Genomic DNA, 18039 nt, shown 5'->3' with positions numbered 1-18039 from the left:
ATAAAGATAAAGATACAACCTAAGAAATACTATTGTGAAAATCACTATGAAACAACGGCGGATCTTGGTAAAATTTTCGAAGAGAGTAATTATTTTAAACTTTTGATTTAGTAGCAGTATAATAGATTTTGAACCAAGAAAAACAACTGACAAATGCCTCTCTTCTGCAGCTCTGAGTGGAACGCACAATCCATGCACAACGTCACCACCTGCTAGCCTGGCTCTACCCGTCACTAAAGTTGAGATTGAGCCTGTGCCGGAGGTCCACTTCGGTTGCAACATTAATCAGATGAGTAAGTTGAAGCGATTCTTGTCCACCCTGCAGCAATTCGGGAATGACATCTCACGCGACGTGGGCGAGCGCGTGCACAGTCTTATATTGTGTTTAGTGGTGAGTGTTTAGTATCATTTTGTGTTTAGTGATGAGTATTCAGTATCATTTTGTGTTTAGTGGTGAGTGTTCAGTATCATTTTGTGTTTAGTGGTGAGTGTTCGGCATTATTTTGTGTGCAGTGGTGAGTGTTTGGTATTATTTTGTGTTTAGTGGTGAGCATTCAGATCATTTTGTGTTTAGTGGTGAGTATTCAGATCATTTTGTGTTTGATGGTGAGTGTTTAGTATCATTTTGTGTTTGATGGTGAGTATTCAGATCATTTTGTGTTTAGTGGTGAGTATTCAGGTAATTGTGTGTTTAATGGTGAGTATTCAGGATCATTTTGTGTTTGATGGTGAGTGTTCAGTATCATTTTGTGTTTAGTGGTGAGCATTTAGGATCATTTTGTGTTTTAGGGTGAGTATTCAGTACTATTTTGTGTTTAGTGGTGAGTATTCAGGATCATTTTGTGTTTCATGGTGAGTGTTCAGTGTCATTTTTTCTTAGTACTGAGTGACTAGCATTATTTTGTATTTATTGGTGAGTGTTTAATATCATTTTGTAATTAGTAATGAGTGGTTAGTATTTTTTTATGCTTAGTGATGAACGATTGAAATTTAACTTTATAGTGTTCATGTGAACCTGGATGCAAGTATTTGACATTATTTTGGGCTTAGGCTAAAAATTTACAATCATTAGAATTATTTTAATTATTAAAAACATGACGAATTAGTTACTCATCAATAAATATCTTCTTTGTTCTTACGAATAACGCCTTAATGAAATACTTAATAGTCCCTTTAAATTTTGTAAAATTGAAATAAAAAATATCACATTTCTGTCATTTTGGTTAGACAAACAAAAATGACATGGAATTTGCTATAAGAAATACAATAAACACACAAACAAGTCTAACTTCTCTTCGTGAAGAGGTTTTTAATTACGTTACTTTAAGATTTCATTACGTTTTTACGAGTGCTTTGTACTTAATTGGCCATATCTGTAGGGAAACACGTGTAAGAGAAATAAGCAATCATAAATATAAAATGAAATGACATAAAGTACAATTTTAAAATAACATTTCACGTATAATTGTAGCTTTTAGTTTTGTTAGAATAATACAAAGAAAAACATTTGTTTAAAAAAGTTTAAAGTTTTTGCTGACAAACTTTTAATTTTTGACTTTAAGATGACACCCTAATAAAAAGGAACAGTGAACAAAGCTAGTCTCTTTTGTTTTATTTTATTAACCTGTTTTATACATCAGTTTATTATTAAGTGTGGTAACGTGTTTTGATATACCTCTTATCACATATTATTTTAAAAAATAGATATTTTTTCTTGCAGGATGTATCTTGAGTAAAGTTATTTTTAGAGTATTTTTATGACTTTTCTCATCATTTGCATGCTATTTTTAATTATATGTTCTGTAATTAGTGTTCAAGGTATTATAGTCAACAAATGAAGTTTTTGTTTATTTTATTTATCAGTAAAAAGTTTATTTTGTAATTTGACTGGATGAGTAAAATTAGAATGATTACAAAATCAGCACCTCTCTCCACGTTAAAATGTAACAATAGGGTTGTTTGTTTGGTTTTGTTTTGGCCCAAAGTCAAACAATGAATCACCTGCACTACGTCCATCACAGTCATCGACACCTGATTTTTATAGGATTATAAACCCTTGAGCTCACTGTTGAGCTATCCAGGTGGACTGGGAAGGGGAAAAATAGTCCTTTAATTTTGTTTATTTGTTATTAAGCACAAAGCTACACAAAGGGCTATCTGTGCTCTGCTCGCCTTGGGTACTGAAACCCGGTTTTTAGCAGAATAACACTGGAATCAGTCAGATTTGTGTTACTTTTTCGTGTGAAGATTTTTCGAATTGACTTTTTTAATGTAAGCGAATTTATTTTTCTTAATACCAAAGAAATTATTCCTTAAGTAACATTATTTGTCTCTTGATAGGTCGGTGTTAGTTTATGAACTTGAAACGTTTAAATCCGGGGCTCAGTTCCTAGCAGTAGAAAAAGCATGAACATGTTCCATTGGGTGGCTTTGCTGTAAAATAATAGTTGAACATTATCTAAACATATTTTATTTTATAAACAGTTCGTGTATAAATATTAAACCAACTTCTTAATTTAATCGAATAAAACAAATTCACTTCTACAGAATTCGGCAATAAGCATTGAAGAGTTTCATCAGAGAGTTCAAGACATCATGAACTGTCCTCTTCGGCCTTTTGTTGTTCCTTTCCTGAAGGTACGGTATAAAGTCTGATTATAACTGAACTTCGAAATTTAATAAATAATTTCACATCTCTGTATAACCTCACCACTAATAAATAACACTAGTCATATGAGACGAGAGAATGCTCATATCTTATTGATTGTTTCGAATTTCGCTCGAAACTACACGAGAGCTATCTGCGCTAGCCGTCCCTAATTTAGCAGTGTAAGACTAGAGGGAGGGCAGTTAGTCATCACCACCTATCGCCAACTCTTGAGCTACTCTTTTACCAACGAATAGTGGGATTGACCATAACATTATAATGCTCCCATAGCTGAAAGGGTGAACCTGTTTGATACGAAGGGGATTCCAACACGCGACTTACATATTGCGAGCTGAGCGCCCTAACCACTTGGTCATGCAGCCCCCTTCCCCCATACAATGAGTGACAATGTTGTTATCATTTTGTTTTAGATGCAAAAACAAATTTTCGGTTAGAACAACCATTTATGTGTTTGTACTAATTTTCAGGTAAATTTATAGAAACAGTCTCGATATTCTCCCATATTCCTCTGATCACCTTTGGGTAGTTCAGTTTGAAAATTTATAAATTTAAATTATTATTTCGAACATTTTTTTTACGTGTTAAAACTCAGTTTTAAAGTCAATGAGATCACTCAAACATTGAGCCCGCCAAACATCCTTATCTATATTCATTGAGCCCCCATACCACTATTTCAAAGTTTTCCAATTATTTCATAACCTGTAGAATTAAAGACTTAAACAAAATGCCAAATATTTTCACATAAAATCGTGGAAGGATTTCAAAAACCAAAAGGTATACGTAGTACAATTGAGAATTATATTGATTGTGGAAACCATACCAACACGTAAGTTAGGCTTAACTCTTATTAGGCCTATTTTACGATCATTCTTACAGAGTCAGACCACCGTGGTACACTTATTTAAATTATTTATTCATTAAGATGAAATAATTTACAAATCCCTTGGAGGCGTGTATGTGGTATATATGCAACTTAAAATTTTCGATAAATGTTTATTACAATTGAGAATAGTTATAATACAGGTAGTATTATAATATTCATTTTCTCTCTTGCTTTTGTTATTACAGTCTCATTTGCCAATTCTACAAAACGAGATCATACAATATGCTCGCCTTGCCAAACAGACACCGCAACAATACCTGAGACAATATGAACAGGCTGTTTTGGACTCAGAGTCGCACCCTAGTGGCGAACCGTTTGAAATATTTCAATCAAATTCCAAGGAAACCAGAAAGAGATGCATGCCATCCACCAAGTAGGAGAAACGTTTATTTCATATTCTAACATAATAATTTAACGGAGAATTAGTATCTGAGTTCAAAACTTTTCAAAGCAGATGTTTATTTAAAAAAAAGTTTTGAAAAATTTGACGTCTTATAATATTTATGGTGAAAATATGCTTCTTTTGTGTAAGACTATAGGAAAGGCAGCTAGTCATCACTACCCTCCACCAACTTTTGGGTTACTCTTTTACCAACGAATAGTGGGATTGACGGTCACATTATAACGCTCCCACAGCTGAAAGGGCGAGCATGTTTGGTGTGGAGGGGATTCGAAAACCTTCGGCCCTCAGATTACGAGTCGAGTTCCTTAACCACCTGGCCCTCTGTAAGCCGTGGAAGCATTATAAACCAGTAGGCCTAACATTTGTGACAAAAATCACACAAAGTACAATTTTCTTTTTTCTGTTCTTATCTTAATTTTTCCACTTCGGATTCCAATTCACAGGTGTATAAAAATAGCATTTTAGATCTACCTTTTGGCTCCCAGATGTCGCTGCCAAAAATACTTTTGCTTAATATCAGAACTCGAAAGCTTTTGTCTATCATTGTTCATCCCAGGTAACGGGCAATGGAGGTGAATGAGATCCGTTATCTTAGATTTTTTAATATAAATTAAGCACTGGCTTAGATCATACACCCTTAGAAAACTGGATTTTTATAAATTACACATTTTTAAGCATTATGATTAGTAATATTTTATTTTGTAATATCTGATCTAGAAATCCGTATTTCTAAAATTACGCTTTACAGTTATAATTTTAATGCTAACTTTGGCGAATGGGTTTTTTTAGCATTAAAATTTGACTTAAAAACTTAACATTACCAGCATTATTTGTTTATTACTGAACCAAAAGATTCTGGTTTATATACAGATAATACTAATAATGAACACTGATAGTTAACTTAAAACATCTTCTATACTGCAATTATTCAGTTCTTAATTCACTCTCTTATAAAAATCTTTCTAAACCCAGGGATAAAAAATCATACACATATATATATATATTTCGGTACGTATCTTGTTTAGATTATTAAAAGGAAAATATCTTAAAGTGTTTTTAAGAAGGTCTCCGATGCAATAAATGTTGATATTCACTCAGCGACCTCAAGCGGCCACGAGAGAACGGTTATAATGAAACAAGGTCCAACGGTCCTTCGCCAGTTAAACGTCACCATAATTTATCGAATCCTCCTTTTGGATCCGGAATAAGCCCAAACATCACAGCCAATCACGAGAAGTGTAGCTTCAGCTTCGACGATTCTATCAATGATGTTAGGGCTAAAGAACGAGACCTTTATGAAAGTAGGTGATACTTAGTTTGTTTGTTTTTCATTTTATAATTGATTTTAAAATAACACTATGTAACACAAGTTTTGTTCCTGGATAGTATGTGTTATTTCTTAATTGCATATGCTGTAAAAGTACGGAAAATGGTAATTATTCCCTTCAAACTTTGTTTTTGTGACCTGGATAATGAAATTTAGAAATTAACCTATTTTCTATGTAAAAACGGACAAAGTTGCACATTTTTATTTACATAAGGTGCGAATAAAACAACATATAAATCAAGATTTACATGTATTTATGTTAAAGTTACACAAAAATGATTGTTTGTTTTTGAATTTCGCACAAAGCTACTCGAGGGCTATCTGTGCTAGCCGTCCCTAATTTAGTAATGTAAGACTAGAAGGAAGGCAGCTAGTCATCACCACCCACCGCCACCTCTTGGGCTACTCTTTTACCAACGAATAGTGGGATTAACCGTCACATTATAACGCCCCCACGGCTGGGAGGGCGAGCATGTTTGGCGCGACGGGGTTGCGAACCTGCGACCCTCAGCTTACGAGTCGCACGCCTTAACACGCTTGGCCATGCCGGGCCATCACAAAAATAAAAAAAAAAATGATTGGAAGTGACTAGTTTTTCGAGATTTGCGACTGTAATGTAAATCACTTTCACGTATCAGCCCACAAATACAGTCTCCCATCATGTTTTCGTTATACGCTCCCAGCTCACAAAATCAAAGTGTGAAGAGAAAAATAGGTCTTTTCCATTTACTTTAGTCACAAGCAATTGGGAAATAACACTTTCTGTCCACGAACAAGAAAAAGTAAACATTTTGTTGCATAGTGCAATTATAATGATTATAAAAACGTGTGTAAGACGTCTTTACTTACGATACTAAGGTAGAAAGACAAAATTATTGATAAAAGTTTGTTTATACTTAAGCACAAAGCTACCTAATGGGCTATCCATGCCTGCCTATTACGGATATCGAAATCTGGTTTATAGCATCAGAAGCCAGCAGATATACCGCAATGCCACTGGAGAATGTTGATAAAAGTAAAATACTTATAAGTACGCTTTTTGATGGATAAGCGATAAGATAGAGGGCTTATAACGCTATAATTCTGGGATCGATCACTTTACCCTAAAAAAACAAAATTCACTTCTGTTGTTTCTTTAAAACATTCTGATAATGTTATATAAACTAACATTTGCGATAATAACATTTTCCCATTTAATTAGAAAGCTTTCAAAGAGAACCCTCAGAAGAGAAAGAAATGGAAGGTCAGTGGAGAAATATTTACACTGTAAGTAAATATTTTGATTTTAATATTAATTAATAATGAAATGTATTTCCACAAACCCTCACGTCCAGTTTGGTGCATTGAAAAGAGAGTGACACAGGGAACTCCAAACAGTTAAAACAGCTTGATTTTAATAATAATGTGCTTGTTTATCCATTTTATTTTCATTAACGTGTTTGAAATGTGCACTTACTGTACGATATTCAATTCTGGACGTAATATGAGAATCCACAAACTCAGTTCAACGCTTAGTATTGTTTTATTCGATGCATTTTGCAACGTTGTGACATATTTGGGGGTAAGAATATAGTTACAGCCCTGTAATTGTTTACAGACTTGTAAGCGATTCCATGCAATCAGACATTCTTTGCTATTTAATTACAAGTTACAGATTTTACAGAAACAAAGATTTACTTTTAAAAGAATTATAATTTACTGTTAAAGCTGTAACTTGTATTAAAACATACATAATTAATAAGTAATCCCAAAACGAAACCAATCTTTGCTATTATTAACAATAAAGCAGCTTTCTTTATGCCTAAGATCTCAGCATATTTGGAAATTCATCGAATGATGAAATGTTAAGATCTAAAGAATGTTTGTGGACTAAAAAGGTAAATGCGGACTCTAATATCTCTCAGTCTGCTCCATCTTTACTATGTATTATTATTAACTATATACAAGGTAGAACAAAATTTTGTTTGTTGCTATGAGCTATCGGTGCTCTGCCTTCCGTGGGGTCCCCCGCTAGTACAGCGGTAAGTCTAAGGATTTACAACGCTAAAATCAGAGGCTCGATTCCCCTCGGTGGACTCAGCGGATAGCCCGATGTGGCTTTACTATAAAAAAGCACACATACTCTACCGTGGGTATCGAAGGCAGAATTTTAGCTGACCCACCAAGGAGCAGGATAAAAGTAATTATTTATCCGTTTTATTTAAAAAATAATCTAATTTCTAAGTATTTACTCTGAAACAAACAATAATTAAATTGGTTTCAGTTGTCTTTGTAATAAATATAGTACCCACAAAACAATATGAAATACATTCAAATATGTAAGTTTGTTTTTATTTTATTAAATATCTCAAGTCCCGTAATAAAATAGCTAGTACAAAAAATAGTTTTTACGATATATTATTTTGTTGTGTTTTTACACATAAGTACACATCATGCTAAAATATTGTGACAAATTATAAAAACAAACGATTCAAGCGTATATAAAAGAAACTTTTCATTCTCGTTTGAGCACCAATTGGGCCCGGCATGGCCAGGTGGGTTAAGGCATTCCACTCCTAATCTGAGGGTCGCGGGTTCGAATCCCCGTCGCACCAAACATGCTCGCCCTCTCAGCCATGGAGCGTTATAATGTGTATGTCAATCCCACTATTTGCTGGTAAAAGAGTAGCCCCAGAGTTGGCGGTAGGTGGTGATGACTAGCTGACTTCCTTCTAGTCTCACACTGCTAAATTAGGGACAGCTAGCGCAGATAGCCCTCGTGTAGGTTTGCGCGAAATTAAAAAACAAACATTGAGTACCAATTAACATAAAAATATCCAAGTAAACCTTAGTCCACGTAATATCTATTCTGATTGAGTACTTATTAATATAAAAATATTCTAGTTAACCTTAGTCCACGTAATATAATCTATTCTGATTGAGTACCTATTAATGTAAAAATATACAAGAAAACCTCAGTGCACGTAATTTGATCTATTCTGATTGAGTATCTGTTAATATAAAAATATCCAAGTTAACCTCAGTGCACGTAATTTGATCTATTCTGATTGAGTATCTGTTAATATAAAAATATCCAAGTTAACCTCAGTCCATATAATATGTGATTTATTAACAAGTCTCAGCTAACCTCAAAATTTTGTTCTCGGTTCACCTTTAAAACTTAATATTTAATAAGTAACTAATATTATCTAACTTAAAACGTATTCTGTTAAAACACTTCATGTACGTTATTTTCTATTCTTGGTGGTTCAGTTTTAAGTTTGAGGGCTTATAAAGCTAAACTTCTAGGTTCAGTGTTTGGCTCAGTGCAGATAGTCTACTGTGCGGCTTTGTGTTTAAAGAAATTAATAAATAAAAAAGAGAAATGTTGGTATGTTCGATGGATATAGGAAATATTGAACTTCCCTTAAACCTTGGGTTACTGGTGGGGTTTAATGGCTTATGAAATCCATTTTTCGAAGTTATTTATGCCCCAACTGAATTGTTTCTGGGCCGAGAGTGACTTTCTTGATTTTATAGTTTCTAACAACATGAGTAACATAGAAATATTTAAGTAAAAATGTCAGTATTGTCGCATTTAATCCTTGTACGTACATTACTGACATACATTTTACAGAAAAATGAATATTTTCACCTTGTGGTTAATGTAGTCAGATGATTTTAAGACTATATTAGCGGTAAAAGGAACGCATTATATTTCATTCTGCTGGCTTGTTTTTGAATTTCGAACAAAGTTAACCATCCCTCATTTTAAAAAAAAATAAACTAGATGGAAGGCAGCTAGTCAAGATTACTCACCGCCAACTCTTTGGTTACTTTTTACTGATGAATAGTGGGATTGATTATCACATAATAAAATAAACACGACTGAAGGAGCGAGCATGTTCGGGGCGGGATTCGAACCTGTGACTCTCAGATCACAAGTGGCTGACCTAGTCATCAGGTTATGACGGGGTGATGGAGATCAGATTCGTGGTTCACGTTTTGTAACCGCCAAAAAATAAAAAAAGTAAAACCACCACCATCATTCCACTTTGACACACACACGAAAAGAGTGACGTTCAGATCCCACAGTATATTTTTACAAGAGTAAAGAGAATGTTGGCGGTGGGAGTTGCTGACTAGCTGCCTTCCTTCTGATTTATCTTTTCAAAATCAGGAACAGCTACCGCGAATAACCCTCGTATAACTTTGTGTGCGTGATACCCGACAAAACAAACACAAGTATTTCGAGTTAAATAAAAACATCAAACCTTCCAATATGATACGATATCTAGACTCCAAGGAATCCAATGTATATGACCAAGTCGATAATACGCCATCATTTCGCCATTTTTCATGTAGGTTGTTGTTACTGTTCTTTTAAACGCAATGGAACACAATAGGCCAGCTACACTGTTTCCATCGGGACAAATCATATCCACGATTGTGGTGCTATAAACCCTCCTTTTTATCACTGAGCCAATGGGAGACACTCACTTTTTCTTTTTCTTTTTTTGTGATGAAGCTGTAATAAGTTGGATAGTATTATGTGTTTTAGTTCATATGAATCTGAATTACATTCTTGGACTTTTAGAAATATTTTCACCTTGTGAACTTTAATTATACAAGAGGTATATGTATAAGTACTGTATTGTATTTCAGATGCTCAATTGCATTCTGGGAATGGTAGATAAAACCAAACGGGCACTTACTATTTTACAACAAAGGAGTTGTGTTGACTGGACCGACTGTGTTCCCTGTGGTCCAAAACAAATGGACTCTTGGGAAATGGAGATAAAAGGCAAAGCAACGACATCATGACACATTGTAAGTCAGCAGAAGATCGGGTCTCTGAAGTCCGTCGAAAAGCAGGCACGTTGACACTGTTTATACCAGTTTCTTTTCTTAGTATTACCTAGATTAGGCTACTTTTTAAAATCTTTGTATTTGTGTGACACTAGACTGTGTGGAAAGCTGTGTTATAGATGGTATAGCTATGAATCTCACCATTCCTTAGCTAGTTAAGAATACAACTACAGCAAATTACGTTCGTGTAGGTTTTCTAAATTCTCATAAATGGATGATGAAGATCGTAAAACATCCTTTACTCAGAATTTCGGCCCTTTTACTGAACTGTTTACCATCCTTATTAGAAGTCTATGGTATCTCAACGGTCGACCTGTACATTTAAATTATGAGTCAAGAGATTCTCTGTCGTATATGCTGTTTTTCGATTATAAATATAACAGAGTGAATCACGGTATAGTAAATGTTTTAGCTTTATTTTTTATTTTCTAAGTCTGAAAGTGTTGTAAGAGAATTCCTTCTGCCTTCGTCCTGTCCCGTTCCCTGCTAGTACAGCGGTAAGTCTACGGATTTACAACGCTAAAATCAGGGGGTCGATTCCCCTCGGTGGACTCAGCAGATAGCTGTGGTATACACACTCGTCCTGTTCAAACGTGTAACATCTTCTACGTGTCGATTTTAGTCATGACAAGTAGTACATCTTAGCAGAAACCAATAAAAGACATGATCTTTTTTTTTGTATGAATAAATATGTCTGCTATTAATCCTTTCGCGTCTGGAGTTGCTTTGTTCTTAGCTTAAGTGTCTAAAACCTGCATTTTTTGTAGCTTTTGGCTAACTTTTGAACATCATTGAATCTAAATTCCACAAATAAAGTCTTTGGAATGTAAATATTGTTTTGGAGGTTGAACGTTGCTGTATGATTGCGTGCTTTATTATTGAAGGATTGGTTTCAAAATTAGATTTGTTACATATATTTTGTGAAATGTAAGTGAAACGTTGTGTGGAAACACTAGTTAAGGTGTTCCACTCGTAATCCGAGGGTCGCGGGTTCGAATCCCGGTCGCACCAAACATGCTCGCCCTTTCAGCCGTGGGGGCGTTATAATGTTACGGTCAATCCCACTATTCGTTGGTAAAAGAGTAGCCCAAGAGTTGGCGGTGGGTTGTGATGACTAGCTGCCTTCCCTCTAGTCTTACACTGCTAAATTACGGACGGCTAGCGCAGATAACCCTCGAGTAGCTTTGCGCGAAATTAAAAACAAAACCAAATCTTTTCTCTTTTTTATTAATTTGCTTGTATTTGCTATTCTGAAAGTTCAGTCGTGATCTAGATGTTTGATTCTGTTTGTTTGGTTTTGAACCGTCTCTCATTTCCAAGAGACAGACTAGAGGGAAGGAAAGGCGGTTCGTAAACATCACTTACCGCCAACTCTTTATCAATTAATAATGTGATTGCCCACCACATTATAACATCCCCACGGCTGAACGGGCGAGCATTTTTGGGGACGGAATTGGAACCTTCCACTCTCAGGACACAAGTAGCGTGGCCTAGCCTACCAGGTTATGTCTGACCCATTTAATCCTGCTAGAGATATCGTAACATTTAGGACAAAAAAAAACAATTTATAAGTAATCTTGTTAAAGACGTTGTATAGTTTTAGGACTTTCATATATAGAAAGGAAGATGAACTGGTTAAGGTTTCCTGTTGTTAACGTGTGCGTTCGTCAAAGTTGTTCCTATTACATTTTTCACATATTATAAAAGTGTAATCCCGAGTTGAGCATCTGAGACTATCTTACAATTCTGTTAAATTATGCATTTTAATTATTATATATAATATATCATATAATATAATAATACGTTTTTAACCTTGCAATTACTTTTATTACAAACATTATTTCTTCGGATCAGTAAAGTTCGAATATTTGTTTCGCCTGTTTTAAAATGAGTAATATTCATAAAAAAAAATTGGGAGGATACGAAATAAATAAATTTTTTGTGGTAATAAACTAACTGCATTGAACAGTTACTTCAAAATACGGTAAAAATAACATTTACAACAGACGAGTTCTGATTTTGGTTATTACAGCTTTTTCCATCTGGGTGGTCATCATCAGGTAAAGGTTACATTGTCTTTTTCAGCATATCTTTAACCTAATGATCAGTCGATACTATGGATTAAAACAGTGCAATCATTAAAATTACGACTCGCCTGTTGTGAAAACTGCTGTTAAAGAATTTGAATAAATTAATTTCAGTATTAATTTTGAATAACGTGCTAATATTTTTAACAGAAGAAGCAGTCAACGAAGTGAAACAACAAGCTGTTGCTGAGCTACAAAGAGCTGTTTCTCTGGCAGAAACTAAAGCTTCTGAGTTTGTCGCTGAAGAAAGAGCAAAATTAGAGCAATTCTTATCAGAGACGAGACGAAAAGGATCCCAAGAATCCCTGTCTTTCGCCAGCAAACGAGAAGATTCCAGAGAAATGACTTTTCTACCTTGTAGCAATCAACAGGATGACTCCATTGAAGTATGTTGTGCACTATATTAACTAAAATAATCACCAGAATAAATAATTAAATATAGATATAATTAAAATAAATTATATATATATTTGTATATACTTAAAACTAGACCCAATAACAGTCAAACAGTTTATAAGTAAGTAATCGAAGTATTTTAATGTTCTAAAGATCTTTCCAGAGTAGCACGTGCAGGACGATGGCCAAAATAAGAATACATAAAAATAACTTATTTAATCAAGAGTGATAGCCTGACGAGTAAGTTATCCAATTTATTATTCAACAGTGAGATACCACAGGGGTAAATTATCCAATCTATTAATCAACAGTGAGATACCACAGGGGTAAATTATCCAAGCTATTAATCAACAGTGAGATACCACAGGAGTAAATTATCCAATTTATTAATCAACAGTGAGATACCACAGGAGTAAATTATCCAATTTATTAATCAACAGTGCGATACCACAGGGGTAAATTATCCAATTTATTATTCAACAGTGAGATACCACAGGAGTAAATTATCCAATTTATTAATCAACAGTGAGATACCACAGGAGTAAATTATCCAATTTATTATTCAACAGTGAGATACCACAGGGGTAAATTATCCAAGCTATTAATCAACAGTGAGATACCACAGGAGTAAATTATCCAATTTATTAATCAACAGTGAGATACCACAGGAGTAAATTATCCAATTTATTAATCAACAGTGCGATACCACAGGGGTAAATTATCCAATTTATTATTCAACAGTGAGATACCACAGGAGTAAATTATCCAATTTATTATTCAACAGTGAGATACCACAGGGGTAAATTATCCAATTTATTATTCAACAGTGAGATACCACAGGGGTAAATTATCCAATTTATTAATCAACAGTGAGATACCACAGGGGTAAATTATCCAATTTATTATTCAACAGTGAGATACCACAGAGGTAAATTATCCAATTTATTATTCAACAGTGAGATACTACAGGAGTAAATTATCCAATTTATTATTCAACAGTGAGATACAACAGGGGTAAATTATCCAATTTACTAATCAACAGTGAGATACCACAGGGGTAAATTATCCAATTTATTATTCAACAGTGAGATACCACAGGAGTAAATTATCCAATTTATTATTCAACAGTGAGATACCACAGGGGTAAATTATCCAATCTATTAATCAACAGTTAGATATTACAGGGGTAAATTATCCAATCTATTAATCAACAGTGAGATACTACAGGGGTAAATTATCCAATCTATTAATCAACAGTGAGATACTACAGGGGTAAATTATCCAATCTATTAATCAACAGTGAGATACCACAGGGGTAAATTATCCAATCTATTAATCAACAGTGAGATACTACAAGGTTAGTTATCCAATCTATTTTATAGAAGTGGGAAGTTGTGACTTGTTTGTGTTGTTAAATTTCGTGCTAAGATTGTCATTAGCTATCTGCGCTTGCAGACCTTATTTTGTAACTGATAGGCTAAAGGGAAGGCAACTTGTTAGTCGGTGGTTGAAAGGATGAGCGTATTCGGTGACGGGATTCGATCTCGCGATTCATAAGTTACGTGTTGAGACTCTAACTGTCAGGCCATACCAGACTGAAAATCTTTGACAATAATCTAACCACAGAAGTAAGCTACCTACCGAACTAAATAATAGTGATAAACTAGAGGAATAAGTTGACCAACTTATCATGCTGCAGTGAGAAGTTTCAGTAACTATTACCCCAACCACCGCTACCACGTATCAACATATCTCACATTTCAAAAATTAGTTAGATCGTGCCACGATGTACGTATTTAAATACATATATAAAATTTACGAATACACAAAGAAATATCAACAAAAAGACATACAGCTACCAAATTTTCACCTTAAAGATAACTGGCAAAAATTACTGTTAACCGTGCTCCCAGTTATAAATTCAAATTCACCCTCATAAGTAGAATTCAGTTTGAATAAACTGCTAGTCACCCTCATAAGTAGAATTCAGTTTGAATAAACTGCTAGTCACCCTAATTATTAGACTTTGGTCTGATTGAACTGCTAGTCACTCAAATTAGTAGTCTTAGGTCTGAATCAACTGCTAGTCATCCTAATTAGGTCTGAATAATCTGCTAGTTACACAGATAAGTAGTCTAAGGCCTGAATCAACTGCTAGTCACTCTAAGCAGTGGAATTAAATCTGAATCAACTGCTGGTCACCCTAAGTAGTAGACTTAGGTCTGAATCAACTGCTACTCACTCAAATTAGTAGACTTAGGTCTGAATCAACTGCTAGTCACTCAACTTAGTAGACTTAGGTCTGAATCAACTGCTACTCACTCAAATTAGTAGACTTAGGTCTGAATCAACTGCTAGTCACTCAAGTTAGTAGACTTAGGTCTGAATCAACTGCTACTCACTCAAATTAGTAGACTTAGGTCTCAATCAACCGCTAGTCATCCAAGTTAGTAGACTTAGGTCTGAATCAACTGCTACTCATTCAAATGAGTAGACTTAGGTCTCAATCAACTGCTAGTCACTCAAATTAGTAGTCTTACGTCTGGATCAACTGCTAGTCTCTCAAATTAGTAGACTTAGGTCTGAATCAACAGCTAGTCACTCAAATTAGTAGACTTAGGTCTGAATCAACTGCTAGTCACTCAAGTTAGTAGACTTAGGTCTGAATCAACTGCTACTCACTCAAATTAGTAGACTTAGGTCTCAATCAACCGCTAGTCACCCAAGTTAGTAGACTTAGGTCTGAATCAACTGCTACTCATTCAAATGAGTAGACTTAGGTCTCAATCAACTGCTAGTCACTCAAATTAGTAGTCTTACGTCTGGATCAACTGCTAGTCTCTCAAATTAGTAGACTTAGGTCTGAATCAACAGCTAGTCACTCAAATTAATAGACTTAGGTCTGAATCAACTACTAGTCATCCTAATTATATTTGAATCAACTGCTAGTCACTCAGGTAAGTAAATTTAGGTTTAAATCAACTACTAAACACAAATGTAAAATCTCCTGGTGTATAGGTTTTGTATTATATACCAAGGGTGGCCAAACTTGCTTAACGTGAAAGCCACATACGATAAACTTCAGATGTTTGAGAGCCACATGACATGAATAAATATTACACACATGTTTTTATTGTTACATTTACATTGTGTTACATAAATTTTATATAAGTATTAATAAATACATCTAGTAATAATATTTATTTATGTATGTAGTTTTTAAACTGTTTATTCATATTAGCTTCAATAATCACAAAGTACACACATATATATATACCAAATTTTTTTACAATCCTGGGTGATTATTCTTTTAACTATATTCAGTGTATTTAATACCGTAATGAACTACGGGAACATCTAAGAAAATATGGACATTTGCATTTCATTAACATTAAATGAAACTGACAAAAATAAAAATACAAGAGGTAAAAACAGATATTTTTAATGATATTTATTTGTCTCAGTAAATATCTGGTCAAAACATGGAGGAAAATATATAAAATAATAAAATTAGAGATATTTTAATCAGATACCACCTTACAAAATTTTAGTCTTATCATAATACTGACACAAACAGACATTGATACAATAATCAGCCTCGTTACTGTTGGAAGAGGTCTGTGAGTTTCCATCTTGATTGTTAGTCGTTGAAATTCCGCCTGATATGTTGTCAAGGCTCTACAAATTAGCCTTATCAGGTGTTTATTCGTAAGGATTGCACGTTGCTTTGTCTTCACAAAGTTCATTACAGAGTACAGTGATTCACAGCAGTAAGTTGTGCTGAAAATTGAGACGAGTCACACACTGAGTTTCTTCAGTTCAGGATGCTTTATTTCTGGAACATGCTTCCAGAACTCAGTTGTAGAATGAGATTCATGTATCATCTTTAGACCCAGGTCCTTCTGTAGTTCTATTAGTTTAATTTCTACAGCAGATGGTTCTGCAACCAGAGGTTCGAGAATTGGACAACCATAATTGATCACATCAACCATGAATGGATTTACAAGAAAAGCTAAGCAAGACTTCAGCTTCTGCAAGTCCTCAAATCTGTCTAGGAAATTATCAAGCAGTCCTTGTAATTTATCTTTGTGTTCTTCCAGTTTGTGATCCTTTATTTCAATGTTAGGGAATGTATTTACTCTCCTTTAGAGATTGGAAAAGTAACTGAAATTTCTTTGAAAAGTCTTATTTTGTTCTGAACAGATCTGTTTGAGTAAGATCAGAAACAATCTTATCCTTCCACTGGAGTGCCAAGTTGAGACTTTGTAGATGATTCATTGTATCAGTAAGGAACATTGGATCTTGTGTCCATTCATCATTTCCCAGTTGAGGATAGAATATTTTATTTTCTTCAAGAAAAGTAATAATAGGCTCCAACAGACCTTCGAACTTATTTAAAACATGACTGGTTGACAGCCACCTCACAATGCAGTAGAAAAATACATTACTGGAGTTATTTTCAAGCCCCAGTTCTTCAATAAAATTTTTGAACTGTCGATAGATCTTACCATTTAAGCTTATGAAACTGACAATTTCAAGAACACGTTTCATAGCATCTTCATACTTGAAGTATCTGGCTGCCAGGTGTTTACAATAAATAATGCAATGAACAGAAAGAAACTCTGGAATTCTCTGGGATCACTTTTCATAAGTGCAATTAGTCCTGCATTTTTTTCCACCATTGCAGGTGCTCCATCTGTTGCAACACTGATGAGTTTATCCAGAGGAATGTCGGCATTTGTTAAGGTTCTGTCAAGCGCATTTTTAATGTCAACACCACGAGTTGTTTCTTTAAGTGCCACTAAGTCCAACATCTCTTTTTTCACAGTTACATCAGAGAAAACATAACGAACAAATATCGCCAGTTGTGGGTTGTCTGTAGATTCGTCAAGGGCTAAGCTGAATGCAAGGGAATTCTTTAAATCATTTTTCCTACAACATCAGCGGAGATCTGGAAGATACGTCTCTCTGTAGTGTGGCGTGAAGCTGGTGTTTGTGATATTATTAGTTGTTGAAGGTTTGTGTTATTTGGATCTAACACTACAACAATTTCAGCCATTTTCTTCTTAAGAAATTCACCATCAGAATATGGGCGTTTAGCACGAGCAATATTCCATGATATAACACAACTAGCTTCAGTCGTTGTATCAACTTCCTAACTGAACGTTGTCAACAATGTCTGCTGGCTATTTAGTGATGATTTTAACACAATTAACTTGTTTTTCCGTATTTCTGATTTAGGTTGATAACACTGCACAACAATTTTTTTGAAAAGTTTTGCTTCCTGAAAAGTTATTGCTGATTGTGACAGGTACCTGGTAGGTATCCACAAATATAGTTTTAGTTTTGCTTCATCACGTATGAACTCTGAGAAATAGACAGTTAACTGTTTACCGGCAATAAAGTATTTAATGTGCGTTTATGTTT

At 34.5% G+C, this 18039-nt stretch overlaps 1 protein-coding gene across 4 annotated transcripts in view; it reads left to right on the top strand.

The window, feature by feature from the left end:
- Positions 1 to 12596, top strand: part of LOC143250269 (protein CBFA2T3-like) — a 47794-nt gene extending 35198 nt beyond the window's left edge. For 3 of the 4 annotated variants that reach the window (XM_076500732.1, XM_076500733.1, XM_076500735.1), the window contains exons 3-9: positions 171 to 391; positions 2548 to 2637; positions 3737 to 3924; positions 5053 to 5255; positions 6483 to 6547; positions 9926 to 10135; positions 12367 to 12596. In XM_076500732.1, coding sequence (XP_076356847.1) covers positions 171 to 391; positions 2548 to 2637; positions 3737 to 3924; positions 5053 to 5255; positions 6483 to 6547; positions 9926 to 10084 — 926 coding nt within the window. In that variant the 3' untranslated portion in view covers positions 10085 to 10135; positions 12367 to 12596. Of the gene's footprint in view, positions 1 to 170; positions 392 to 2547; positions 2638 to 3736; positions 3925 to 5052; positions 5256 to 6482; positions 6548 to 9925; positions 10136 to 12366 lie in introns of those variants that run through there. The other variant, XM_076500734.1, reaches the window with a different exon arrangement.
- Positions 12597 to 18039: the final 5443 nt, after the last annotated feature.

This window comes from Tachypleus tridentatus, chromosome 5 (genome assembly GCF_004210375.1).
Source record: "Tachypleus tridentatus isolate NWPU-2018 chromosome 5, ASM421037v1, whole genome shotgun sequence".
Taxonomy (NCBI): domain Eukaryota; kingdom Metazoa; phylum Arthropoda; class Merostomata; order Xiphosura; family Limulidae; genus Tachypleus; species Tachypleus tridentatus.
This window is presented reverse-complemented; position numbering and strand designations above follow the sequence as displayed.